The sequence below is a fragment of the Jaculus jaculus genome, chromosome 3, assembly GCF_020740685.1.
Source record: "Jaculus jaculus isolate mJacJac1 chromosome 3, mJacJac1.mat.Y.cur, whole genome shotgun sequence".
Classification (NCBI taxonomy): Eukaryota; Metazoa; Chordata; class Mammalia; order Rodentia; family Dipodidae; genus Jaculus; species Jaculus jaculus.
Genome location: NC_059104.1, coordinates 177971837 through 177993418, shown reverse-complemented (window position 1 = coordinate 177993418; position 21582 = coordinate 177971837). Strand labels below are relative to the sequence as shown.

The 21582-nt window shown below is 49.0% G+C and overlaps 1 protein-coding gene across 2 annotated transcripts in view; it reads left to right on the top strand.

Annotated features, from left to right (window-relative positions):
• The window catches only part of Galnt18 (polypeptide N-acetylgalactosaminyltransferase 18), a 383580-nt gene extending 367257 nt beyond the window's left edge, over positions 1-16323 (top strand). The window contains exon 11 of one of the 2 annotated variants that reach the window (XM_045145464.1): positions 16300-16323. In XM_045145464.1, the coding sequence (XP_045001399.1) occupies positions 16300-16308 (9 nt within the window). In that variant the 3' untranslated portion in view covers positions 16309-16323. Of the gene's footprint in view, positions 1-8958; positions 9401-16299 lie in introns of those variants that run through there. The other variant, XM_004650865.2, reaches the window with a different exon arrangement.
• The last annotated feature ends 5259 nt before the right edge of the window (positions 16324-21582 follow it).

The window sequence follows — 21582 nt, the reverse complement described above, 5'->3', positions numbered from 1 at the left end:
CAGGTGCACGCTACCACATGTGGCAGTCACGAGGACGGGGCATCTGAACTCAGCTCTTCATGCTTGCATGGCAAGCGCTTTACCACTGAGCCATCTCCCCAGACCCCCGACTGGTTTTCTACATGAGACAAAGCAACCATGGTATGTAGTTTAAGGTATGGACCTGCAAAGGCCTTTTCTTAGGTCTGAACTCTAACAGTCTGTGCCTCAGGATCCTCATCTGCAAAATAACGATAATTACACTGAGTGCCTTAGAGCACCCTGGTGGCTACTACATAATATTTATTTACTTATTTACTTATTATTATTTACTTATTGTTATTTCTAGGTAGGGTCTCGCTCTAGCCCAGGCTGACCTGGAATTCACTATGTAGCCTCAGGATGACCTTGGACTCTTGACGATCCCCCTACCTCTGCACCACCACACCCAGCCATAATACTTATTTTAAAAAAAAATGGAGAATGGAATTTCAAAGGGGAAAGTAGTGGGGGAAGGGTATTACCATGGGATATTTTTTATAATCATGGAAAATGTTAATAAAAATTGAGAAAATAAGAGTAGTGCCTGAGATAGTAAATACCATATAGATGCTTGGCACATTTGAAAAATCTCCATTTCCAGGGAGCTGAGCCATCACATCAGATCTACCCCTGATCTTTGTGGGGTGAGAAGGAAAGGGAAAGTGCTGATTTCTCCGATCTAAAAATAACCAAGAAAACATCCAGCGTCTGAAAAAAGGCTTTGTCAGTCCCTCAAAACTGGGCCGTTCTCCCCACTGCCCCTTCCTAGGACATGGGGATAAATGGCTGTTTTTCTTCCCAAGCCATAATGGAAGTCCCGATTAGAGTCTTTTCTTTTCAGCACGAAAGGTTCTCAAAGCTGGGCTTGCTGAGGGCGCCTGGGGATTGGAGCTGGAGAAAGTCAAGGAGCCCTTCCTCCCTGCATGGTGGGGGGAGATGCTTTAGCAGGATTAGTGGGGCTCCTTGAGCAATGTGCTCTGCAACTAGGGTTATTTTGGAGCAGGTTACTCATCTTGCATCAAGTTAGACTCCACAAGTCAGAGCCAGCTGTCCTTGGACAGACTCTGGGTCTGCTCTCCTCCAGGCCGGCCCCTGAGCTCACTCCCCAGACTTCTCTTTGCTACCATTAGCGGCACCTCTGCTGCTGTCCTTGACGTTTCCTCTAAGAACGCAGCAAGCCCAGGTCTGAGGGACGGGGGCAGCTCTGTGTGTCTTTGAACTCCCAGTGGGGCCTTGCCAACACGGCCACCAAAGAACCAAGAGTTGGATGGGGGGGGGCCTGCAACACAGCCTGGAAATCCTGGCCATCCTCCTATTGTAAAAAAATACGTCTACAGGGCTGGAGAGATGGCGTAGCAGTTAAGGGCTTGCCTGTGAAGCCTAAGGACCCTGGTTCAAAGCTTGATTCCCCAGGATCTACATGAGCCAGATGCACAAGGGCCGCATGTGTCTGGAGTTTGTTTGCAGTGGCTGGAAGCCCTGGCACGCCTATTCTCTCTCTCTCGCTCTCTGCCTCTTGCTCTTTCTCTCTCTCCGTCGCTCTCAAATAAATAAAATTTAAAAAAAAATACATCTACAGGCCTGGAGAGATTGCTTGCCTTCATAGACTAAGGACTTTGGTTCTACTCCCTAGACCCACACAAGCCAGAGACACATGGTGGCACATGCATCTGGAGTATCTTTACAATGGTTAGAGGACCTGGTGTGCCCATTCTCTCTTTCTCTCTCTCTTTTTCATAAACAAACAAAAAAGCTTAAAAAAATACTCATACAGATGGCCGGGGCCTGGTGGTACACGTCTTTAATCCCAGCACTCTGGAGGCACAGGTAGGAGAATCACCAGGAGTTTGAGGCCAGCCTGGAACTACATATGAATTCCAGATAGGCTTGGGCTAGAACAAGACCCTACCCTGAAAAACCAAAAGACACAATAAAACAAAGTAACAAAACGCTCATACAGACTTGTACTTCATTCTGTCCCTCCATGCTGTATACAATCTGTTTGGCATACAATGTCCCCGTCACCCTCTCCCAAATCTGAAGTTGTAAGAAGTGCATGTATGTGTACCTCTGCATACATACTCATATACATACAACGCATGTGATTTTGCAGTGAGCCTGCATGCATGCCTGAGAATAGTCAACGAGGTCCATGAAGATAGGGTTGTGCTTGCTGTTGGGCTTGCTACAAACCTAGCTTGTGGAGACTTTAGTCTGCTGCCCCCCATAAACTCATGTGTTCTGGATGCTAGGTCCCCAGCTGGTAGCAATGCGGGAATTGGAGCCTTGCTGGAGGAGGCGTGTTGGGGATGGGCTCGTGGCTGTTAGAGCCAGCCTCTCCGTGTCAGCGTTTGGCACATGATCAGGCTGTGGTGTTACACTTACTATGGCCCAGGTGATGTCCAGCTTCTGACGTTGTAGTATCCATCTCCAGCTGATGGCCCCTCACAGCAAGTCCCAGACAGAATCTCATTCAGACTCAGGTGAGTCCACTTGAAGGGTGAGAACTCCAGTGTACGTATGGAACACATCGGATGTTGAATATTCATCACACATAGAGACCATTTTACTGTACATGAAACTTAATCTTGGTGTTTCTGTAACTAGGCCTCATGTCCCACCCATGCTTTGAAGTATTTGATTACTAATCATTAAGTACTTAACCTGAAATTTTCTGAGCTCACTGTGCTTAAAGCCCAAGACCCACAGGGCTGCTGCCCATGGAAAATTAATTAGTAAGAAGATGGAACAGGAGCTTTGAAAGAAGCAGAGAAGTCTGTGGAATACAGGGTCTGGCACACACTTGGCCTCCTCTGGCGCACCTGGATTACGGGGAAAGTCAGCCCAAGCTCAACCCAGGTATTCTGGAAGCTCCTACCCAGAGACAGGCAACAGCTGAGCCGCATCTTTGCTGAAAGAGTGTCGTGACTACTGTGTGGTCCTGAAGGCACTAGCAGTGTGACACACACATTTTCAGCAGGGCACGACGGCTCCTGCCTTTAATCCCAGCACTTTATGAAGGAGGCTGAGATACGAGGATTACCGTGGCTGGGACTGGAGGATTGCCTTGAATTCAAGGCCAGCCAGGGTTTCAGAGTGAGTTCTAGGTGTGCTTGGGCTAGAGTGAGATCCTCCCTCAAAGAAATATATATATATATATATATATATATATATATATATATATATATATATATATATAAATTATTATATATTATATATTAATTATATTATATATATATATGTGTGTGTGTATATATATATATATATATTTTTGTTTTGTTTTGTTTTGTTTTTCAAGGTAGGGTCTTACTCCAGCCCAGGCTGATCTAGAATTCATTATGGAGTCTCGGGGTGGCCTCAAACTCACGGCAATCCTCCTACCTCTGCCTCCCGAGTGCTGGGATTAAAGGCGTGCGCCACCACACCCGGCAGGAAATATATTTTTAAGAAAAGGTAAAACATTTTTAGGCCTCACCCAATTGGACCAGAGGACAACTGTCTAGTTTTCCAAGCCTCTGGTGGCATGGGGAGGGGGGAGGGATTAGACGGCAGCGGCTAGCTCTCCAGCAAAGAGCGAGGCAAGGAGAAGACCCCCGGGGCTTCCAGTCTGCTCCTGCCGCTGTTAACCATGAACTCCCGAGCAGCCGTCCCAGGCCCTCTCACCAGCAGCGGTGTGACCCACACACTTTCAGCAGGGCACGGCGGCTCCCACCGTTAATGCCAGCTCATCCCTAGTCTCAGTCTCGTACAACAGGACTGGTGATTATGAGGAATATGTCCCAGCATGTGTCTCCAGGAGGAGCAGGGACAGTTTGGTACTAGCTGATCCACACGTAGCCACCATCTGACACTCCCTTGGGAAAACTGAGACAGGGAGGTGCTTGGCTGTATCGTGGCCTGGGATCTGTACCCGAGGGGTTCCCGGATCAAGATGGCAACGTGGCCTGGTGCCCCTGTCATTTGAACTGAGAATCTCTGAGTGGCTCGGCCACTCCCAAGTCACGTGGCCAAGGCCTGGTAAACATCTGCTGTAGCTTCTGCCCAGGTTCTTTGCAGTTCCAGGAGGAAGAGCTGGGCAGGGAGCAAGGAATCCAGCCCTCAGAATTATTCTCGGCATTTTTAATTCTATACATTCAACTTCCAATTTTTTTTTTTTATGGCTGCTTCCATACTTAATTTGGTTTCCATTCCAATTAAGCCCTCTGTGTGCCGTAGATCCTCTCCTGCCAGGTTTAATTGCCCTTATTGAAATTCTTTAATTAAAAGTATTGTGTGTTTCCAGATTCTGTAGTTGTAAGTATTGCACAAATAATTTAAATGACTGGACCGGTAAGCCAAGCAACAAGACATGGGGCCCGGCACAGAGGAGGGAGAAGGCCAGGGTGTCAAGATATAGCCCAGTCCACAAGCAGGAGAGTGGCCCATCGCCCCCTGCCATGCTAGAACACGTAACCCATTCTCCCTCCTAGTGCACAGTCCCTACAAAACAGAGATCTCTTCCTGTTTAGTCACCAGTGTATTGCAGCATCTGATAATGGTGCCTGGCACACAGCAGATGCAGGAGCTGTGTCTCTGCAGAGGGCCCTCAAAGGGAGCAGAGCCAAAGAGCCCACATTTGTTGCCGTTACAGTCCTCCGCTCCTGCATTGGGTACCGTCAGCTCCCTCAGTCTAGCCCCACGACCTCAGGGACAGGCATGGGGGTCAGCGGAAGGGTGGGCTACCAGCAAAGGGGGAAGGAGCTCCCCTTCCACAGGTTCCCAGCCAGGCTCGACCACTTACTGACCCTGAGAACCAGACCCCTGTCTCCGTTTCTGTAAAATGAGCATCCAGAACATCTCAGCCTCCTGGAGCTAGTGAGAGAAACATGCGAGATTGAAGAGGGATGGCGAGTAAAGTGTCAAGCACTATTGATTTCAGTTCCAGGGCACAGTCTGGAGACAAAATCACAGACAATAAAACCAAGGCGCTCCAGGTTGCAGAACCAATTGGGGAAACGTGAGTGGGGGAAACAAGATTTCTTTGCAAGTCTGGTGACGGGGATTTTTCAAGACAGGAGACCACCCAGCTTCTCTTCTGTGACAAAGGCAGAGACGTGAAGAGGGCAGAGCTCGAGGCTGGCTCTAGCTCTACCTTCAATGGGGGCTCGCCTGCTCTCTCCGTCCCCTAGCTGTGATTTGTAGAGGCACTCTAGACATATTTATGCTATTTGCTATTCTAGAAGATGTTCCTCTGTTGGCCTCCATGGAAACACCACCTGACATCACACACCGTGGGCATTCTCACTAAAGTTGAGTCCTGTTGCAGTTACCTTCTTGCCGGGACAAAACACCCAACCAAAAGCAGCCGATGGGTCAAAAGGGTTTATTTTGGTTTACAGCAGGGAAAGCCTATCAGAGCAGACGCTGGTCATCACATCTCTCAAATAACCGTGAGAAGGGAGCAGCAAGGGTGATCTAGCTCTGGCAAAGGGCAGCTGGGCTATAGTATACTGAAACCTGTGCCCAGAAACACACTTCCTCCAGCAAGGCTCCACCTCCCAAATTGCCCCCAGCTGGGAACCAAGTATTCCAAACATATGAGGCTACAGGGAACATTTTACATTGAAACAACCACAACTTCCCCTCACCAGCTCCATCCCTGCTTTTGGCTTGGATCCATTTCTTCTACATCTACATTCTAGGAGGCCATATTGCCTGTGTCTACCCCAGGATCACACATTTCTGGTATCTAGGGTACGAAAGGCATGGGGGAGGTGGAGGATAGGGGCCTGGGAAATACCAGTTTTGAGTCTCTGGGGGCACTACTCAGAGACCTTTGTACCCTCCTTCCTCTCTTGTGTTGGCAAGGTGCCCAGGGAAAGCTAGAGCAGCAGGCTGAGAATGTGCCTGAGTGGCTGTGGGGAAATGAGTGGGCTGAGGCTGCCTCTGTATGCCACAAGTTTCTTATGCTCTGGGGGTCTGTGAAGCAGTCTCACTGTTGGCAAGGCTTGGCCTGAACCCTGAGGACTTGGCCTAGACCCCTGTTTGTGTGCCAAGCCCTTTGGGGGAGACCCCATGCTGATGCTGTGAATATCCTGATGTCTATATCTTGCTGTCTTATGGCTGATAAAGTTCCCCATTAGGCCTTCTGCACGTCTTCCCAGGAAGCATCCTGCAGCCCTTCAGATAAGGCAAGCAAAATGGAGAGAGGCTTGCCAAAGTCTACCCTGCTGACAAGTAGAAGAGATGTCTTGGTCTCAGCCCTCACTCTCCCCTCTCTGCTTCATCTGCCTCAGGCCTGGCTTCCAGCAGACTGTGTGACCTACAGAGCTGCTGGTGGGTTCTGGACACCCTGCCTGGCCCCTGCTCCCCACCTTGCAGAGAGTAAAGTTGGACAGGTGGGAAAAGGAGTTTGGAGGGATCAGGAAAGGCCACTGCTCCACTTAAGAAGCATCACTGGCAGGTTGGGGAGATGGCTCAGTGGGGAAAGTGCTTGGCGCACAAGGGCACCTGAGTTCAGATCCTAGCACTCACATAAAGAGCCCAGTATGGGAGCAGGAGAGACAGCTTAGCGGTTAAGGAGCTTGCCTGCAAAGCCAAAAGACCGAGGTTCGATTCCCCAGGACCCACATAAGCCAGATGCACAAGATGGCACATGTGTATGCAGCTTGTTTGCAATCTCTAGAGGCCCTGGCATGCCCATTTCTCTTTCTCTCTCTCTCTTAAATAAATAAAAATATATTTTTTTAAATCCTAGATTGATAGCACAGGCTTATAATGTCAGCATGGGGCAGGTAGAGATAGGAGAGAAAAAGAGAGAGGGAGAATTGGCACACCAGGGCCTCCAGCCACTGCAATAGAACTCCAGATGTGCACAGCACCTAGTGGACACGTGCGAATTTGCGCTTGCATCACCTTGTGCATCTGACTTACATGGGATCTGGAGAGTCCAACATGGGTCCTTAGGCTTCACAGGCAAGCTCCTTAACTGCAAACCCATCTCTCCAGCCCTTTGCTTTGTTTTTAGTTGGCAATAAACACACACGCACACACATATACATATACAGAAGTAGACACAAGCTATGTGTTCAACTCAGTAACTTAAACAAATCTAAGACCTCTTTCCCTTCTCCCCGCCCCAAAGACCACCATCTTCACTAACAAAATCATTCTATTTGCACTTCTTGGGAAGCTTAGCTAATTAGAATTACACATGTATTCTTCTGTCTGACTTTTTTGCTCAACATTGCACTTACAAGTTGTATTCCTCTTTAGCTGAGCTCTGGTTTCTGGCCATTGCCGTTTAGTATCCCATTACAGGAGTTACTTGCCTGTCCTGCTCTAGGTGGAAATCTGCCTTGTTTCCATCTTGGCACTTTCACGACACACTTAATCTTTCAGAAAACCTTCGGATGCATGCCTTTAGTGGGCACATTCCAATCAGATATCAACCTGGGTATGGAATTGCGGGTCACAGGGGTTGCATGTTCAACTACAATAGATGGAGCCAGTTTCCTAAGCAATTGTAAGAACTGTGTCTTCATGTTCTTTTGAGATGCCAGTGGTTGCCATGGGGATGGTTGCGTCGGCCTCGGAATGAGCTCCTTACAGGAGAGGTTTGCCATCTCCCCCTCCCGCAGCACACTGCCCACTGTGAGTCGGGGAGGGCACAGGACTCGGAGCACCAAGCCAGCCGGGTGCCCTGGAAGAGGCAGGGTGGCAGCATGGGTGGGAAGTGTAGATTGCTTCCTGGAGGAAATGGGCAGGAGCTGAGCTTTGAGACAGGACTCGGGCTTAGCCTGCCACAGAACCCTGGAGAAGTGGCCCAGGGCAGAGCTTGCTCTGAGTCTCAAAGCCCTGAGGGAATGCACGGGGATGGGGGGGGGGGCAGTAACCTGCAAGGCGTTTGTGGTCTGGTGCTGCCAAAGGTATGGAGCTGAGAGGGATCAAGACAAAGCTAGAGGGACCCACCACGTCCAGCAGTGAAGGCCTCCAGTACTGTGCTGGGGAGCTTGGGCCCAGGCTCCTTGCCAAAAGAGCACATCAGAAGGTCTTCACTTCCTTGGGAGCCTGAGGCAACTGCTCTGATGACATGTGACAGTGTCCCAAGCCAGGGTGAGCCTGATGGCAAAGGAATAAGGGATAATTGCAAGACGTGAGGGACATAGAATCAGTAGCGTGTGGTACTCATTGGATGCTGAGGGAAAGAATGAGTGAGAGAAAAATAACCAGAATTTTTTCTCACAAATACCTAATCACTGCCACGATGGGGAACACCAGTGGAGATTCTAGAACAAAGGGAATCACCAACCATCCCAGCATCTCCACCTGGTTGGAAGGCCAAGTCCAGCTGAGCACAGCCTCAGGGGTGACAGACGCTCACACACCAGGCTTCCATCAAGTAACCCCAAAGGGCTCCACCCCTACAAGGTCCCACCTGCATTCTTCTTGACTACTTTAGGGATGCTTTGGGGAGCAGAACATAACTTTCTTCATAGGACTCTGGGACATGAACTGGGTATCTATAACTACAGAACTTTCTGGAACATTACTGGCATGGGAGACTCATGCATGTCCAGGGCTTGGGGAATCCTAGAGGCCTAGTAGATGATATCCAAGAGTTGGAGATTGGCTGAGGCCAGCATTAATGACTCCAGAGTTTCATTGAAAGTTCTTGGAGCAGGAAGTGCCAGGTCTGGGGATGCTGAAATACAACCGATCATGTCCCAAAGAATGACAGAGCTCAGGGAAGAGAGAGCTCTGCCCACACAATGAGGAAACTGAGGCACACATTCAGTCTTTGGGAGGAGCCCAACGCTAGGGACTGAGGCAGCCTGAGGTCATAGGAATGCTTGCCCCCACACCACCCAGGTAACCTCAGTCCCTCCATCCACGGAGCTTCCTGAACTCACTGGTTGCCCTTCTACGCTCTGACCCCACTGTCTGCCTGGCTCTTAGGGAGGCTCCATCCAGAACCGCAAGTCCAAGCGCTGTCTGGAGCTGCAGGAGAGCAATGACATGGAGTTCGGCTTCCAGCTGGTGTTGCAGAAGTGCTCGGGCCAGCGCTGGAGAATCAGCAACGTCCTGAGGAGCCTGGTGTCCTGACCCTCCCCATCCCGGAGCTGCCGCCGGCCACTGCCTTGCTACTGTGTAGCACCTGCTGCAATGTCGCTTGCTGTCTGCGTGGGGTGTTTGGAGTCTGGGGGGTCAGGTTAGTGCCTCCTCCCCCCCCCCTTCAACAAAAAAGAGCTTCTTATTTCTTATTCAATTTTCACGGAGTTTATAGAGAGATGCTGAGAAGTGGGTGAGGGTATAATATCCTAAACTATTTTGCAACTGTAAATAGGGGACAAATGGAAAATATTTATAACTGACAATAAAATATGATTGATTAAGAAAAGGGTTTGTGTGGTTGTTCGGCGTCCTGGGATGATCCATGTCTGACTCCTATGAAGTTGGACTTCTTATAGGCAAAGCTGTGTCCGTTTTTGAGCATTCCTCTGAAGGAAAGCTTTCAAGTCCTGCACAAAGTGGGGGTTGGACATGCAAGTTACCAGTTTCCTTGCTGAGGCCCAAGGCTACAGCCAGAGGGCAGGACCATCCCTGACTCTTCCATGCCATCTGGTGCTGAGGGTAGATTCCTGCCCTGAAAGACAGCCCCAGCTCTCCTTTCCTGGAGAAATTACCACTGCCCATAGGCCACTGAAAGTGTCATCTGCCGATGCCAGGCTAGTGTACCCTCTCCTGAGGTCACCTCATTCACCTCCAAAGCGTCCCTCGGGCTGCTTGGCAAATCCACCAGAGGACATCTGCCAGGCAAGTCACACCCGCTGGCCACCACGAGGGAAGGCAACGTGGAACTAGGCACTCTCAGAAGGAAAGGGGCTTCTTTTTTTAAATTTTTTTTTATTTATTTATTTGAGAGCGACAGACACAGAGAGAAAGACAGATAGAGGGAGAGAGCGAGAATGGGCACGCCAGGGCTTCCAGCCTCTGCAAACGAACTCCAGACACCTGCGCCCCCTTGTGCATCTGGCTAACGTGGGACCTGGGGAACCGAGCCTCGAACCGGGGTCCTTAGGCATCACAGGCAAGCGCTTAACCGCTACGCCCTCTCTCCAGCCCCCAAGCCTCCATCTTAACTGCCTGTTTACCACAGCTTCTACCGCCAAGCCCAGTGCCCAGGGCCCACCCAGCCCACACCTGTGCGACCTGCACCCCAGCCCTACTGTAGGTAAGAAGAACCAGTGGTGACTTTGGAGTCAGAGTGCCTGGCTTCAGGTCCCAGCCCTGGCCCTTACTGGCTGGAGGATCTTGAGCAGGTATTTGACGTCTTTCTGCATCTTCTTAAAAAAATATAGGGATAGTAATATGATGTCATTTATGGGGTAGTGATAAAAATTTTAGTCCTTAAATTTCTATGGAACATGGTAACATACAATAAGTGCTATACAGTTGTGTCCACGATTATTTCATCTCTGCACACGCTGTTGCAGTTGCCGTGTTGTTGCTGGGATAAAGCAGCCGGCCGAAAGCAGCTGATGGGAGGAAAGGTTTTATTTTGCCTTATCATCTTGAGGGGAAGCTCCATGATGGCAGGGGACAGTATGGCATGAGCAGAGGCTGGACATCACCTCTGCCACAGCAGGTGGACAACAGCAACTGGAGAGTGAGCTGAACCCTGGCGATGGGGAGCTGGCTGTAACACCCCCAAACCCATCCCCATCAACACACTTCCTTCCAGCAAGGCTCTACCTGCCAAATTGCCACCAGCTGGGAACCAAACATTCAAAACACATGAGTTTAAGGGGGACACCTGATTCAGACCAATACTATCCATACGTCTATGCCGACCTCTACCTACACACAGCTCACCACATTGTCAGAATCTCTATCCCACACCACCTGAGCAAACACTCACTGCCAGGGCCACCTGCCCAGACGCCCCTATTCTCACATTCACTGCTGCCTACGAGTACTGCACAGCCTTTCCCTTTATCCAATTCGCCCCAGCATCGACCCACTCTCAAGAACTTTGAGGAGCAAACCCAAGCACAATGCCCATCCCCCGAAGCTCAGATGGGACAGTGAAGACAGGGCAGTAAAGCAGCCCCTCATGGGCTCCCAGCTCGCCCTCTTCCTGAGTGGAGATGCCCTTGGAGGGAGCAGAGGCTTGGGTGGCCCTTAGAGTCCTCACCTGGGCATGGGTGCCATGCCTATCACTCATGTGTGAAGAGCAGCGGGGATGAGGAGATGGCCCAATCAGTAAAGCATTTGCCTTGCAAGCATGAAAGCGTGAATTTGCTCTCCAAAACCCGCATTTTTAAAGATTTCTCTTTTTTTTATTTGAGAGAGGGAAAGAGGCTAAGAGAGAGAGACAGGGAGAGAATGGGCACACCAGGCCTTCCAGCCACTGCAAACAAACTCCAGACGTATGCACCACCTGTATGCATCTGGCTTACATGGGTCCTGGGGAATTGAACCAAGATTCTTTGGCTTTGCAGGCAAGTGCCTTAACGTCTAAGCCATCTCTCCAGCCCCCAAACCCACATTTTAAAGAAGGATGCATGGACTTCTCATCTCAGCACGGGGCAGGCAAAGATAGGAAGGTCCCTAGGTCCCTAGCCATCCGTTCTAACCTACTTTACACATTCCAGGTCAGTGAGACACCCTATTTTTAAAAATAAATAAATAAAAGCCGGGCATGGTGGTGCACACCTTTAATCTCAGCACTTCGGAGGCAGATGTAGGAGGATCACTGTGAGTTCGAGGCCACCATGAGACTACATAGTGAATCCCAGGTCAGCCTGAGCTAGAGACCCTACCTCGAAATCCCAGCCCCCTCCCAAAAAATTAAAAAATAAAGTGCCTGAGGAACCCTCCCCACTCATGAACACAACTGGTCACACACAAAAGCAGCAGTGCCAGGTGGGTGTGGGCAGAGGCAGGAGGTTAAAGCACGAAGAAGGGACGGGGCTCTGGAGGCTCCAGCCCACATCCAGCCAGTCCCATCCGAGCCTCAGACAGCTGCTGCAGCAAGCTAATTAGCAGCTGTTTAGGGGCTCTCTCAACATCCCGGGGTGAAAGCATTTTTCTTAATGATTTCACACATTAAATAACTTTGTTTCCTGCTTCCATTGTCTTCCCTGACACCATTCCCATTAGACACCCCCGACAGCCAGCCTCCTGCCTAGTTCACCAGCCAGTCCTGGTCTCTCCCGGTCTCTGCACATGTTCCCAATCTGTCATGAGTACCTCAGGAGGAGACAGCTCTCTCCACTCCCCTCTGGAAGATGGGCACAATGGTTGGCAGCAAAACCTGGCAGAAAACTGTCAGCGCCCTGGCAGTTTCCTGGTTGGTCCCAAAGGTCACCTGCCAATAGCCACGTGCCTGGGGTTACTCAGGTGATCTGCCTCTCTGTCACAGGCCCTTCTCTGGCCACAGACACTGCCTAGCCTGTGTATAGCAAGACCAGAAGTGCCAGAGAATTGAGACTCCTAAGGAACAGCCCAGGGGATGAGGGGCAGGGTCTCCTCACTCTCCAGGAGAGCAAACATGTGGTCTGACCACACCTTCTCTCAGAGGGTGCCCCCATCAGCCCTGTGTGTCTTTTGCCTGTCTTCCCTTCCTTGTCTCATTTCCCCCACTCCAGTCTGTTCCAGCCCCACTACCCCCCCCCCCCAGATGCTCACCTCTGGGTGTACTTTGAGGAGCTTCTCACACGCACCTGCTCCTCCTGCACGACAGCTCTCACCCACGGCCTCCCCGCACCTGGATGTCAGCAATGCCCAGATCTCACTTGCATCACCTCCAAGCCTTACTGCTGGTAGGCCCTGAACAGGTGTGTGGCCATCTCTGCTGCGGCAATTCCAACTTGAGGTGCTAGAACTGGATTCTGCTACTCCCCAACTCTAAGAAGAGCTCATCCCAGTGATCAGCGCCTCCAGGTGCCGGAGCCGCAAGCTCCCCTGTGTCCTACCTCTTCCAGCTGTCGCTCAGCACATCAGCGCACTGATGCTTTAAAGAAGTTCTGTGACCGTCTCTGGATCCCTTTATCTCTCATACTTCCAGACTCAGCCTCCCACTGCATGTCTCTCGCTATACTGTGACCAAGATAGGAGTATTTTTCTGAGACACATGGACAATGAGACACACTCCTTACCTAAAGACTCTGGTAGCTCCCAGCACATTTTAAATGGCCAGCTAAGACACCAGCCTCAAAGCTCCCAGAGGTTAAGGGTCAGAATCATCCATGCCTGAGCCATAGGAGTGAGGGCTGGTCTCTGGCTGCCATGCTCTGAGGATGGCCACAGACCCAGCCTGCCACTCCAGAGGTACTATTGTCCCCTGCCCTCTGTCCTTTTATAGGAAGCTTTTCTTGGTGAATCTACATTAGTTTTCTATAGCTGCAGTAACAAACTTCCAGAGACTGGGTGAATAAAAATAGCAGAAATGCACAGTCTCACAGTTCTAGAAAGTCCATAATGGAGGTGTGGGCAGGGCTGGATCATTCAGAGGGTGTGAGGGAGGGAAGTTCTGTTACAGGCCAGTCTCCTTGGCTTGTAGATGGTGGCTGCTCCCCGGCGTGACATGCCTTCACATTTTTATATATGTCTGTTTACAAATCTCTTATCAGGATGCCATCCTGGATCGGTAAGACTCATGCTCATAATATGACCCCCTATGAAGACCATGTGGTGCTTTGAAACTTAAATGGCCCCACTGGGCTTTGAATAATTGGTCGCTGGCTGGTGTTAGTTTGGGGTCTTTGGGTGGAGGAGCCTTGATGGAAAAGGTGTGTCACTCGGGGAGGGCTTTGGAGTGACAGAGCTCAGCTACAAGCCCAGCATTTAGATGTCTTCCTGCTGCTGCTAATATGTGATGCCTTGCTGTCTGCTCTTGCCATGTTTTTTTTTCCCCCACCATGAAGAAACTTCCCCTTAAAACCATCAGCTGAAACAAACCTTTTCCTTCCATCAGCTGCTTTTGGTATGGCGTTAACCGGGAGTTAGAACGTCATCATTCATTTTGGGTTGACTCAATTCAAGCCATAGCAGAGAAGCAGAGGATGGATATGAAGAACAGGCAGAGGCATCAGGAGACAACGTACACGCACAGTTATTTTGCTCAGGAAAGTCATGACTTCTTGAAGGGACAGCCATATTACACATGTCCCCACGGGGATTAGGATGGTCAACACACAGGTGGCAGAGAAGTTTTGCATAGATACACAAGTGTTCCTCATTTTTCTAATGTACCCACATCTCTTTGGGAAAGGAAAGCTGCCCTTAGCTAGGACCCCCTACTGTATCATGACCATGGTCTCTGCCCTCCATGAAAGAGACCTTCTTATTTCAACCTCACTCAAGGATGAGTATGCATAGGTTGGATAGTAATCAATAACTTGGTACAGAAAATGCAGGGGGTCCATAAAGTTCTACTTGTCATTTTGCACCACTTCACGTGCATGAAGCCAGCCAGTTATTGAACAATGCCAGGAGTCCTGGTGGCGCGTGGAAACATGGTACGGATAAAGCCAGGGCCCAGAGGGCCAAGAAAGCCAGCGTCTGTGCATGCTGAAGCCAAGGGGGGAAAGCAGCCAATGAGCAGAAGCTGCAGACAGCAGAGACGTCCTTGAATGACCTGTGTTTCCCAGGGAACCCATGCATACCCATGGTCTTTTTCCCTGAGAGGGCTAAACAGCTCCATGTTCTTTATAGCACACAGAATGATGGAATCAGGATGTAAAGAAATGAGGCACAGACCCTCCACCAGCTGGGGACCAACTATGCAAAGCCTGTTAGTGGCAAACTGGCCTTTCCCTTCCCTGCTAGGGAAGGGTCTACAGTCAAACCATGTCTGTTTACCTGCTGAGTTTTATGGGCAATGACTGGTGTCTGGGAAAAATCACAGGTCAGGAGGGTCCTAAAATGGTCATTAAAAACAACGATTTATCAATGACTTCAATGGCTAGGTGAGGAGGTAAGTTCTTTTCTGGTTACTTTCTCATGTAATTTTCATATAACCTTGTATTAGTCAGGGTTCTCTAGAGGAACAGAATTACTAGAATGAATTATTTTAAAAGGGGGATTTATTGGATTAGCTTACAGTAGTCCAATAGCAGTTGCAGGCCCAAGAATCACTGAACCTGGTAGCTGCTCAGTCCACGTGGCTGGATGCCTCAGCAGTCCCGACCCAGCACTGCAGATGGTGCCGGAAAGCCTGGAGGTTTCCTGAGGAGCCGCTGGGTTTCGATCCACGTGCATCTTCAGTTGAAGTTGGTCTTTAGTCCGTATTGGTCTTCAATCCATGCTAGAAGGTAGGGAGCAGCTCCGGCAGCCAAGTGGAAGGAAGGAAGGAAAAGGGGTAACTCTTCTACTCAGAGCTTCCTTATATCAAGTCCCTCTCTGAGCGGGGCCGCCCACTCTGGGGGAAGGGCTCACCCTGGGAGAAAGACCTCCTCCTTTAGTTGATCCTTCCTAGAAGCAGCCTGTGGATTACTAAACAGATCAAGTTGACAACACCTTAACTATCACAAACCTTATCACTATTATGATCACTGTCATTTCACAGATGAGACAAGCAAGGCATAGACAGGCCAGATCCTGCTCTAGGGATATGTAACCAGCACAGATCGGATTTGGATGGAAGAGCCTGCCTTTCTAATCTCTTTCATTGTATTCTGCCTTCCTTGGGGACCCTGGGAGCCCCACAGCACTTCTACATGGCCCATCTTAAAGGTTAAGCTAGATCAAAATAACAATTAGAGCCAAAACCTCCAGAAATACTGACTCTGACTCCACAGCATCTTCATGAGTGCCTTGCCAACTTGCTTAAACTTTGGCAACCTATACGGGACACAAGAGTTAATATCATCATACAGGTGAAGAAACTGAGATATTGGTTAAATAGCCTGCCAGAGATCATGTAGCTAATAAGTGGTCATAGCCAAAATTAGAAGTTGATGTCCCTCGATTGGGCTTCTGCGTGAGAATGAAAATACTTAGTAGCAGAGGCCAGTAAGTTAAAAAGGAGACATAAAGGGAAGAGAAAGGAAGGGAGGAGGGTACTTAATAGTTTGATTGTGTATATATGTAAGTACAATGATTGCGATGGGGAGGTAACATGATGGAGAATGGAATTTCAAAGGGGAAAGTGGGGGGGGAGGGAATTACTATGGGATTTGTTTTATAATCATGGAAAACGCTAATAAAAATTTTTAGAAAAGAAGTTGATGTCCCTGTTATCAGGCTATGGTTGACCATAATGTCATGTACCCTCCTGACCACTTTCCACAGACTGTATAGGACCCAGGCTCAGAAACAAGCCTGCTTGGATTCCACGTGTTTCCAGAGCTGTGAACAACACCCCACTTCAATTCCCCAGTAATCCTGACCTTCCAAATGTGACCACAGTGAGGATGTGATTAATGAGCCAATTACTTCTGTGGAAGACATCGTGCAAAATAAATAGCCCATTTCCCTTCAATTTACTGTTTTAATAAATAAATAGCGTTCCATGCTCTGGTTTTGTTTTTTGCTGCTCATACCTGAAAGTTTGTGATGAATCTCCGTGTTGCTCATTTCCAAAATTAATCAGATCTGCCTGGTGACTCTGAAATATAGGATGGCATTTGTCCTTCCATGTTGACTCCATGACGGCAGGTGAGAAAGACAGGCCCAGGGGAAGCGTGGGTGGAAGGCAGTATGCCCCGAGCTCTGGGTCTATGTCGACATGACATCGGGGTCTGATCACTCACACAGGAGAACTGCTGGCCGGACGGTCCATGGTGTAACTGCATGACTGAGAAGACGGGTCAAGAAGAGCCACAGGGCTGGGATAAGGCTCAGTGCGTAAAGTGCTTAGCGCACAAGCACAAGGACCTGAGTTCAGATCCCCAGGCCCCACGTGTATAATCCCAGTGATGGGGAGGGAAAGTCAAGGAATTCCTGGGGCTCGCTGCCTGTGTTGTCTAGCCAAGTCAGGGAGCTCTAGGTTTAGTGAGAAACCTTATCTCAAAGCATAAAGTGAGGAGTGACGGAGCTAGACACCCGACATCAGCCTCTAGCCACCCCCACTCGCCTTCACACACTTACACAAGAATGCATGTACCCTCAACCATATGCACCCACCCACCCACACACTAACATGTGTACATGCATATCACACACACACACACACACACACACACACACACACACACACACGCACACATGAAAAAATATCAGAAAAAAAATAGAAAAGCTACCAGAAGTAAGTACATGAAGGGACAGAAACTTTCCCTCTGTTGAAACCTTCAGCTAGTAACAAAACTAGAGACACTGAATAAAACCAGTCCTCCTAAACCCATCCAACAGAGTTTCTCTAGGATCACAGCAGTCACTGTGTAGCTGGCTAGCCTCTGTAAATTCCCAAATGCTGGCCCAAAGAAAAAGGGTGGGAGGGGTGCATGAGCTGCTCACTATCCGAAAGGATGCCTTCCTCTGGGATGGATACAAATCAGATTCAGAGTGATCATAAATAAAAGAAGCCCAACAAGCAAATGTCTGTGATGCGTACTGATGCACTACACACTTTGACACAAGCGTCCTCAAGTCTCCCAACAGTTTACAAGGTAAATATTACCTATGGATTAGGGGCTGGGAAGATGGCTCCACAGGTAATGACAACTTGCAAAGCCTGTTGGCCCAGGCTTAATTACCAAGCCATCCAGATAAGCTGGACATAAAAAATGGTGCAGGGGCTGAAGAGATGGCTCAGGAGTTAAGGCACTTGCCTGCAAAGCCTAATGACCTGGGTTCAATACCTCAGTATCCATATAAAGCCAGATGCACAGTGGTACAAACATCTGAAGTTTGTTTTGTAATGGCTGAAGGCCCTAGGGTACTTAATATCTCTCTCTCTCTCTTTCTCTCTCTCTCTCTCTCCTCCTCCTCCTCCTCTTCCTCCTCTTCCTCCTCCTCCTCCTCTTCTCTCCTCTCCTTCTGCTTGAAAATAAGTAAATAATATTAAAATTTTATTTTGAAAAGAAGTGGTGCCAGCGGTCTGGCACTGTTTTCAGTGGCAAGAGGTCCTGACATGCTTGCACATGCACACACATATAAGTAAATATATAAATAAGACCCATGTAATAGACAAGAGAGTAACAGGTTCCAATAAGGTCAATAACTTGCCCAAAGTCTCAGATCCAGTCAATGAAAGTGAAGTCATTGAGATTCCTGTCTAGGTCTTTACACTGCAAGGCCAGAGTTGTTTTTCATACAGAATATCAGTACACAACTGCCCCAACCCACATCACCAGTGCTGCCTTCATAGGTTCAACAAACTGCACAGAGCTTAGCTGCCGAGAGCAGAGCTCTGGGTGGGCAGGCTGTGGGACTTTCGCCAGGGAAGGCCAAAGCGTGCCCTAGTGTGCATTCTCCTCATACTAGAGGACGCTTGATGAAGTAAGCACGCTGGAAAGCCTTTCCTGCCCCTTTGCTACCTCTGGCACATCTGATACGCTTCTTGTCCCTCTGACCAAACCCCTGGCAAAGCAGCTTTAGAAAGAAAGGCTTTACTCTGGCTCATCGTGTGAGGGAATTATCACCCAATGTGGCAGAGAGGCTTGATGGCAGGTGACTTGATGGCGGTAGAGTTGTGGGGCCAGGACTCCTGGCCTCCTTTGATCTCCATGTGACAGAAAGCAGAGGAGGGACAAGAAGCGGGACTGGACTTCAAGGTCAACCTCAAGGGACCCACTTTCTCCTGCAAGCCTCCATCTAATAAAGTTTTCACAATTTCCCAACAGTAACAACCAGGGGACCAAGTGTTCAAATACATGAGCCTACGGGGGACGTTTAACATTTAAACTACTTCAGAGGTCTGCCTTATCTAAATGCCTCATGTAGCAGAGCCATAGAGAATGAGGGGCAGGCACCTTGCCTACTCCAAGGGAAGACTTGAGGCAGATGTGAGACAGATACCCAAGGTGCTGAGGCGAAAGGCAATGGCCATGATCTAATAATCATCATTCTCTTTTCTCCCTGCTGCTGGAGATGCGCAGTGTTGGAATAACCTTTGTGTTGCTGGATGAACATCTAACCAGACACTTATAAGAGGAAGGGTTTATTCCAGGCTTACAGATCCACGGGAAAGGCCATCAATGGTGGAAGAATCTGGCTCCCTTCCATAGATCCAGGCAAAGAGACACCACCAAACAGAGCTCAAACAGCTCTGAACACTCCTTTGGCTGGACTTAAGATTCCCCCTCTCCCCCAGTGACACCTCCTCCAGCCAGGGTGCTAGAGATTCAAGTGACTAACTTAATCAAAACTACTTCAGACTATGGGGGACATGCATTCACATTCAAACCACCTCCACCACACACACACACACACACACACACACACATGAATAGGACCTCCCAACTATACTAGTCCTTTGGGACTTTGTCCAAAAGCTACTCCAAAAGCTGGGGAGATGGTTCAGTCAGCAAAGAAGTTGCTGGGTAAGTGTGGGAACCAGAGTTATGATTCCTAGTACCCATGCAATTTTTAGGCATGGTGGCATGCACCTGTAATCCCAGTGCTCAGGAGGCAGGCACACAGATACCCAGGGAAAGACAGCTAGCCAGACTAGCCAGTGAGTGACTCTGTCCCAGTAGGTTCAGTGGAGAGAAATGTAGGATGTCCCCAAACACCAACCTCTGGCCTTCACATAAGTACACATGCATGGACCTGTACACACGTGTGCCCATATACAAACATGCATACATAGGCACACCATTCCTTTTCTGAGATGGGGGGGCTTTCATTGGTCTAGAGCTTACCAATAAGGCTCGACTGTTTGCTCAATGAACCTCAGGGGTCTGCCTGACTCTCCTTCCCCAGCACTGGAAGTACAAGTTTGCACCTCCACATTTAGCATTGTTATGTGGGTTCTGGGGACTGAACTTACTAGGCCAGTTCTTTATCAACTGAACTATGACCCAAGCCCCTGAAATCAGTCTTAAGGTTATGGATGTTGAAGGCCCTTTGAGATACCCAACTGAATGTCAGGAGAATCTCCCAAAGGGATAGGTGGGCCTGGCATGGGCACATGGCCGGGGGTTACTGTGCCTGCTAGTTTCTCCTTGCCTTCCACAATTTCTTTTTAAGACCTTATGGTTCTTAGAAATTGACAGATGCAGCACTGATAGAGGTTTGGAGGTAAGATGGCACTATAAAACCAAGTCATTACCAGCTATAAGGTGGAGAGTTTTACAGTTCACATGGGTCTCTAACTCACTGGAGCGTCACATTAACCAGACAATTACATCCACTCGAGGTTACCCAGCTCATCCCAAGGAATCAGGTGTTGGTCAAGTATAAACTATTTTCTCAGTGATTATGGGCCTTAGGTGAGAACTAGAACTGCAAAAGGCCTCCTTATGAGAAATACGTATTTAGGTCACTTTGCAGATGTCCTTGAACAAAAAGTGGAAGGCTGAAGAGGAGGCAGTAGACACCTAAGACCAGCCTTGCCCTAGAGATCATAGTCTAGGGAATGAGAGGCTCCACGGCTCTAAGAAACAAGAGACTGAGTGCTGCCTGAGCTCCTTTCCACTAGAGTCACTGAGCTTATGAAGGTAGTGGACATCTAGTGTAGACAAATTCAAAATGCATAGCTGTGGTTGCTTGATTCAGGTGTCCCCCATAAACTTATGTGTTCTGAATGCCAGGTCCCAAGCTGCTGGAAATTTGGGAATTGGAGCCTCCTAGAGGCAGTGCATTTGTTGGGAGTGGGCTTGTAGATGTTATAGCCAGCTTCCCCTTGCCAGTATTTGGTATACTTTCCTGCTGCTATTGTCCACCTGATGTTGGCCAGGAGGTGATGTCCACCCTCTGCTCACGCCATCATTTTCCACTGCCATCGTGGAGTCTCCCTTTGAGTCTGTAAGCCAAAATAAACCCTTTCCTCCCACAAGCTGCACTTGGTAAGGTGTTTTCTGGCAGCAACATGAACCTGATCACAACAGTAATATAAGGAGGAAAGGGACAACCAGACACAGCCATATTACCACTTTGAAGATTTAAATCCAGCATGCGTCCGGAGTGGACTTTTCAGTCACTTAAAGTCATCATTGTCTGCTATGCATAAACTGGATTTGGCTGCAGAGTCTGCCATTTGGAATTAGAAGAAGCTGAATCAATTAAAAATTTTGTTTTGAGAATTAAATCAGTTACATTATACAAAGTGCTTCACCCAGGACCTGGGATACAGTCAGTGCCCAACACTGTGGTGGTTTGGACATAAAATGTCCCCTAAAACCCCATGTGTTGTGACTAAGCCTCATCTTAATTCCCAGCTGATGGAGCCTTTGGGAGGCGAAGCCTTGCTGGAGGAGGTGTGTTACTGAGGGAGACCCTTGGGGCTTTACAGTCAAGCTACACTTGGCCAGTGCTGGTCGCTCACTGTCTCTACTTCCTTCCCGCTGCTGTGGAGATAAGATACCCAGATGCCTGCTCCTACCACACTTCCCCCTCCACAATGAAGCTTCCACTCCTTGAAACTGTAGGCTGGAAGTAGAGCCTCCCTTCCACAAGCGCTTCTGGTTGGGT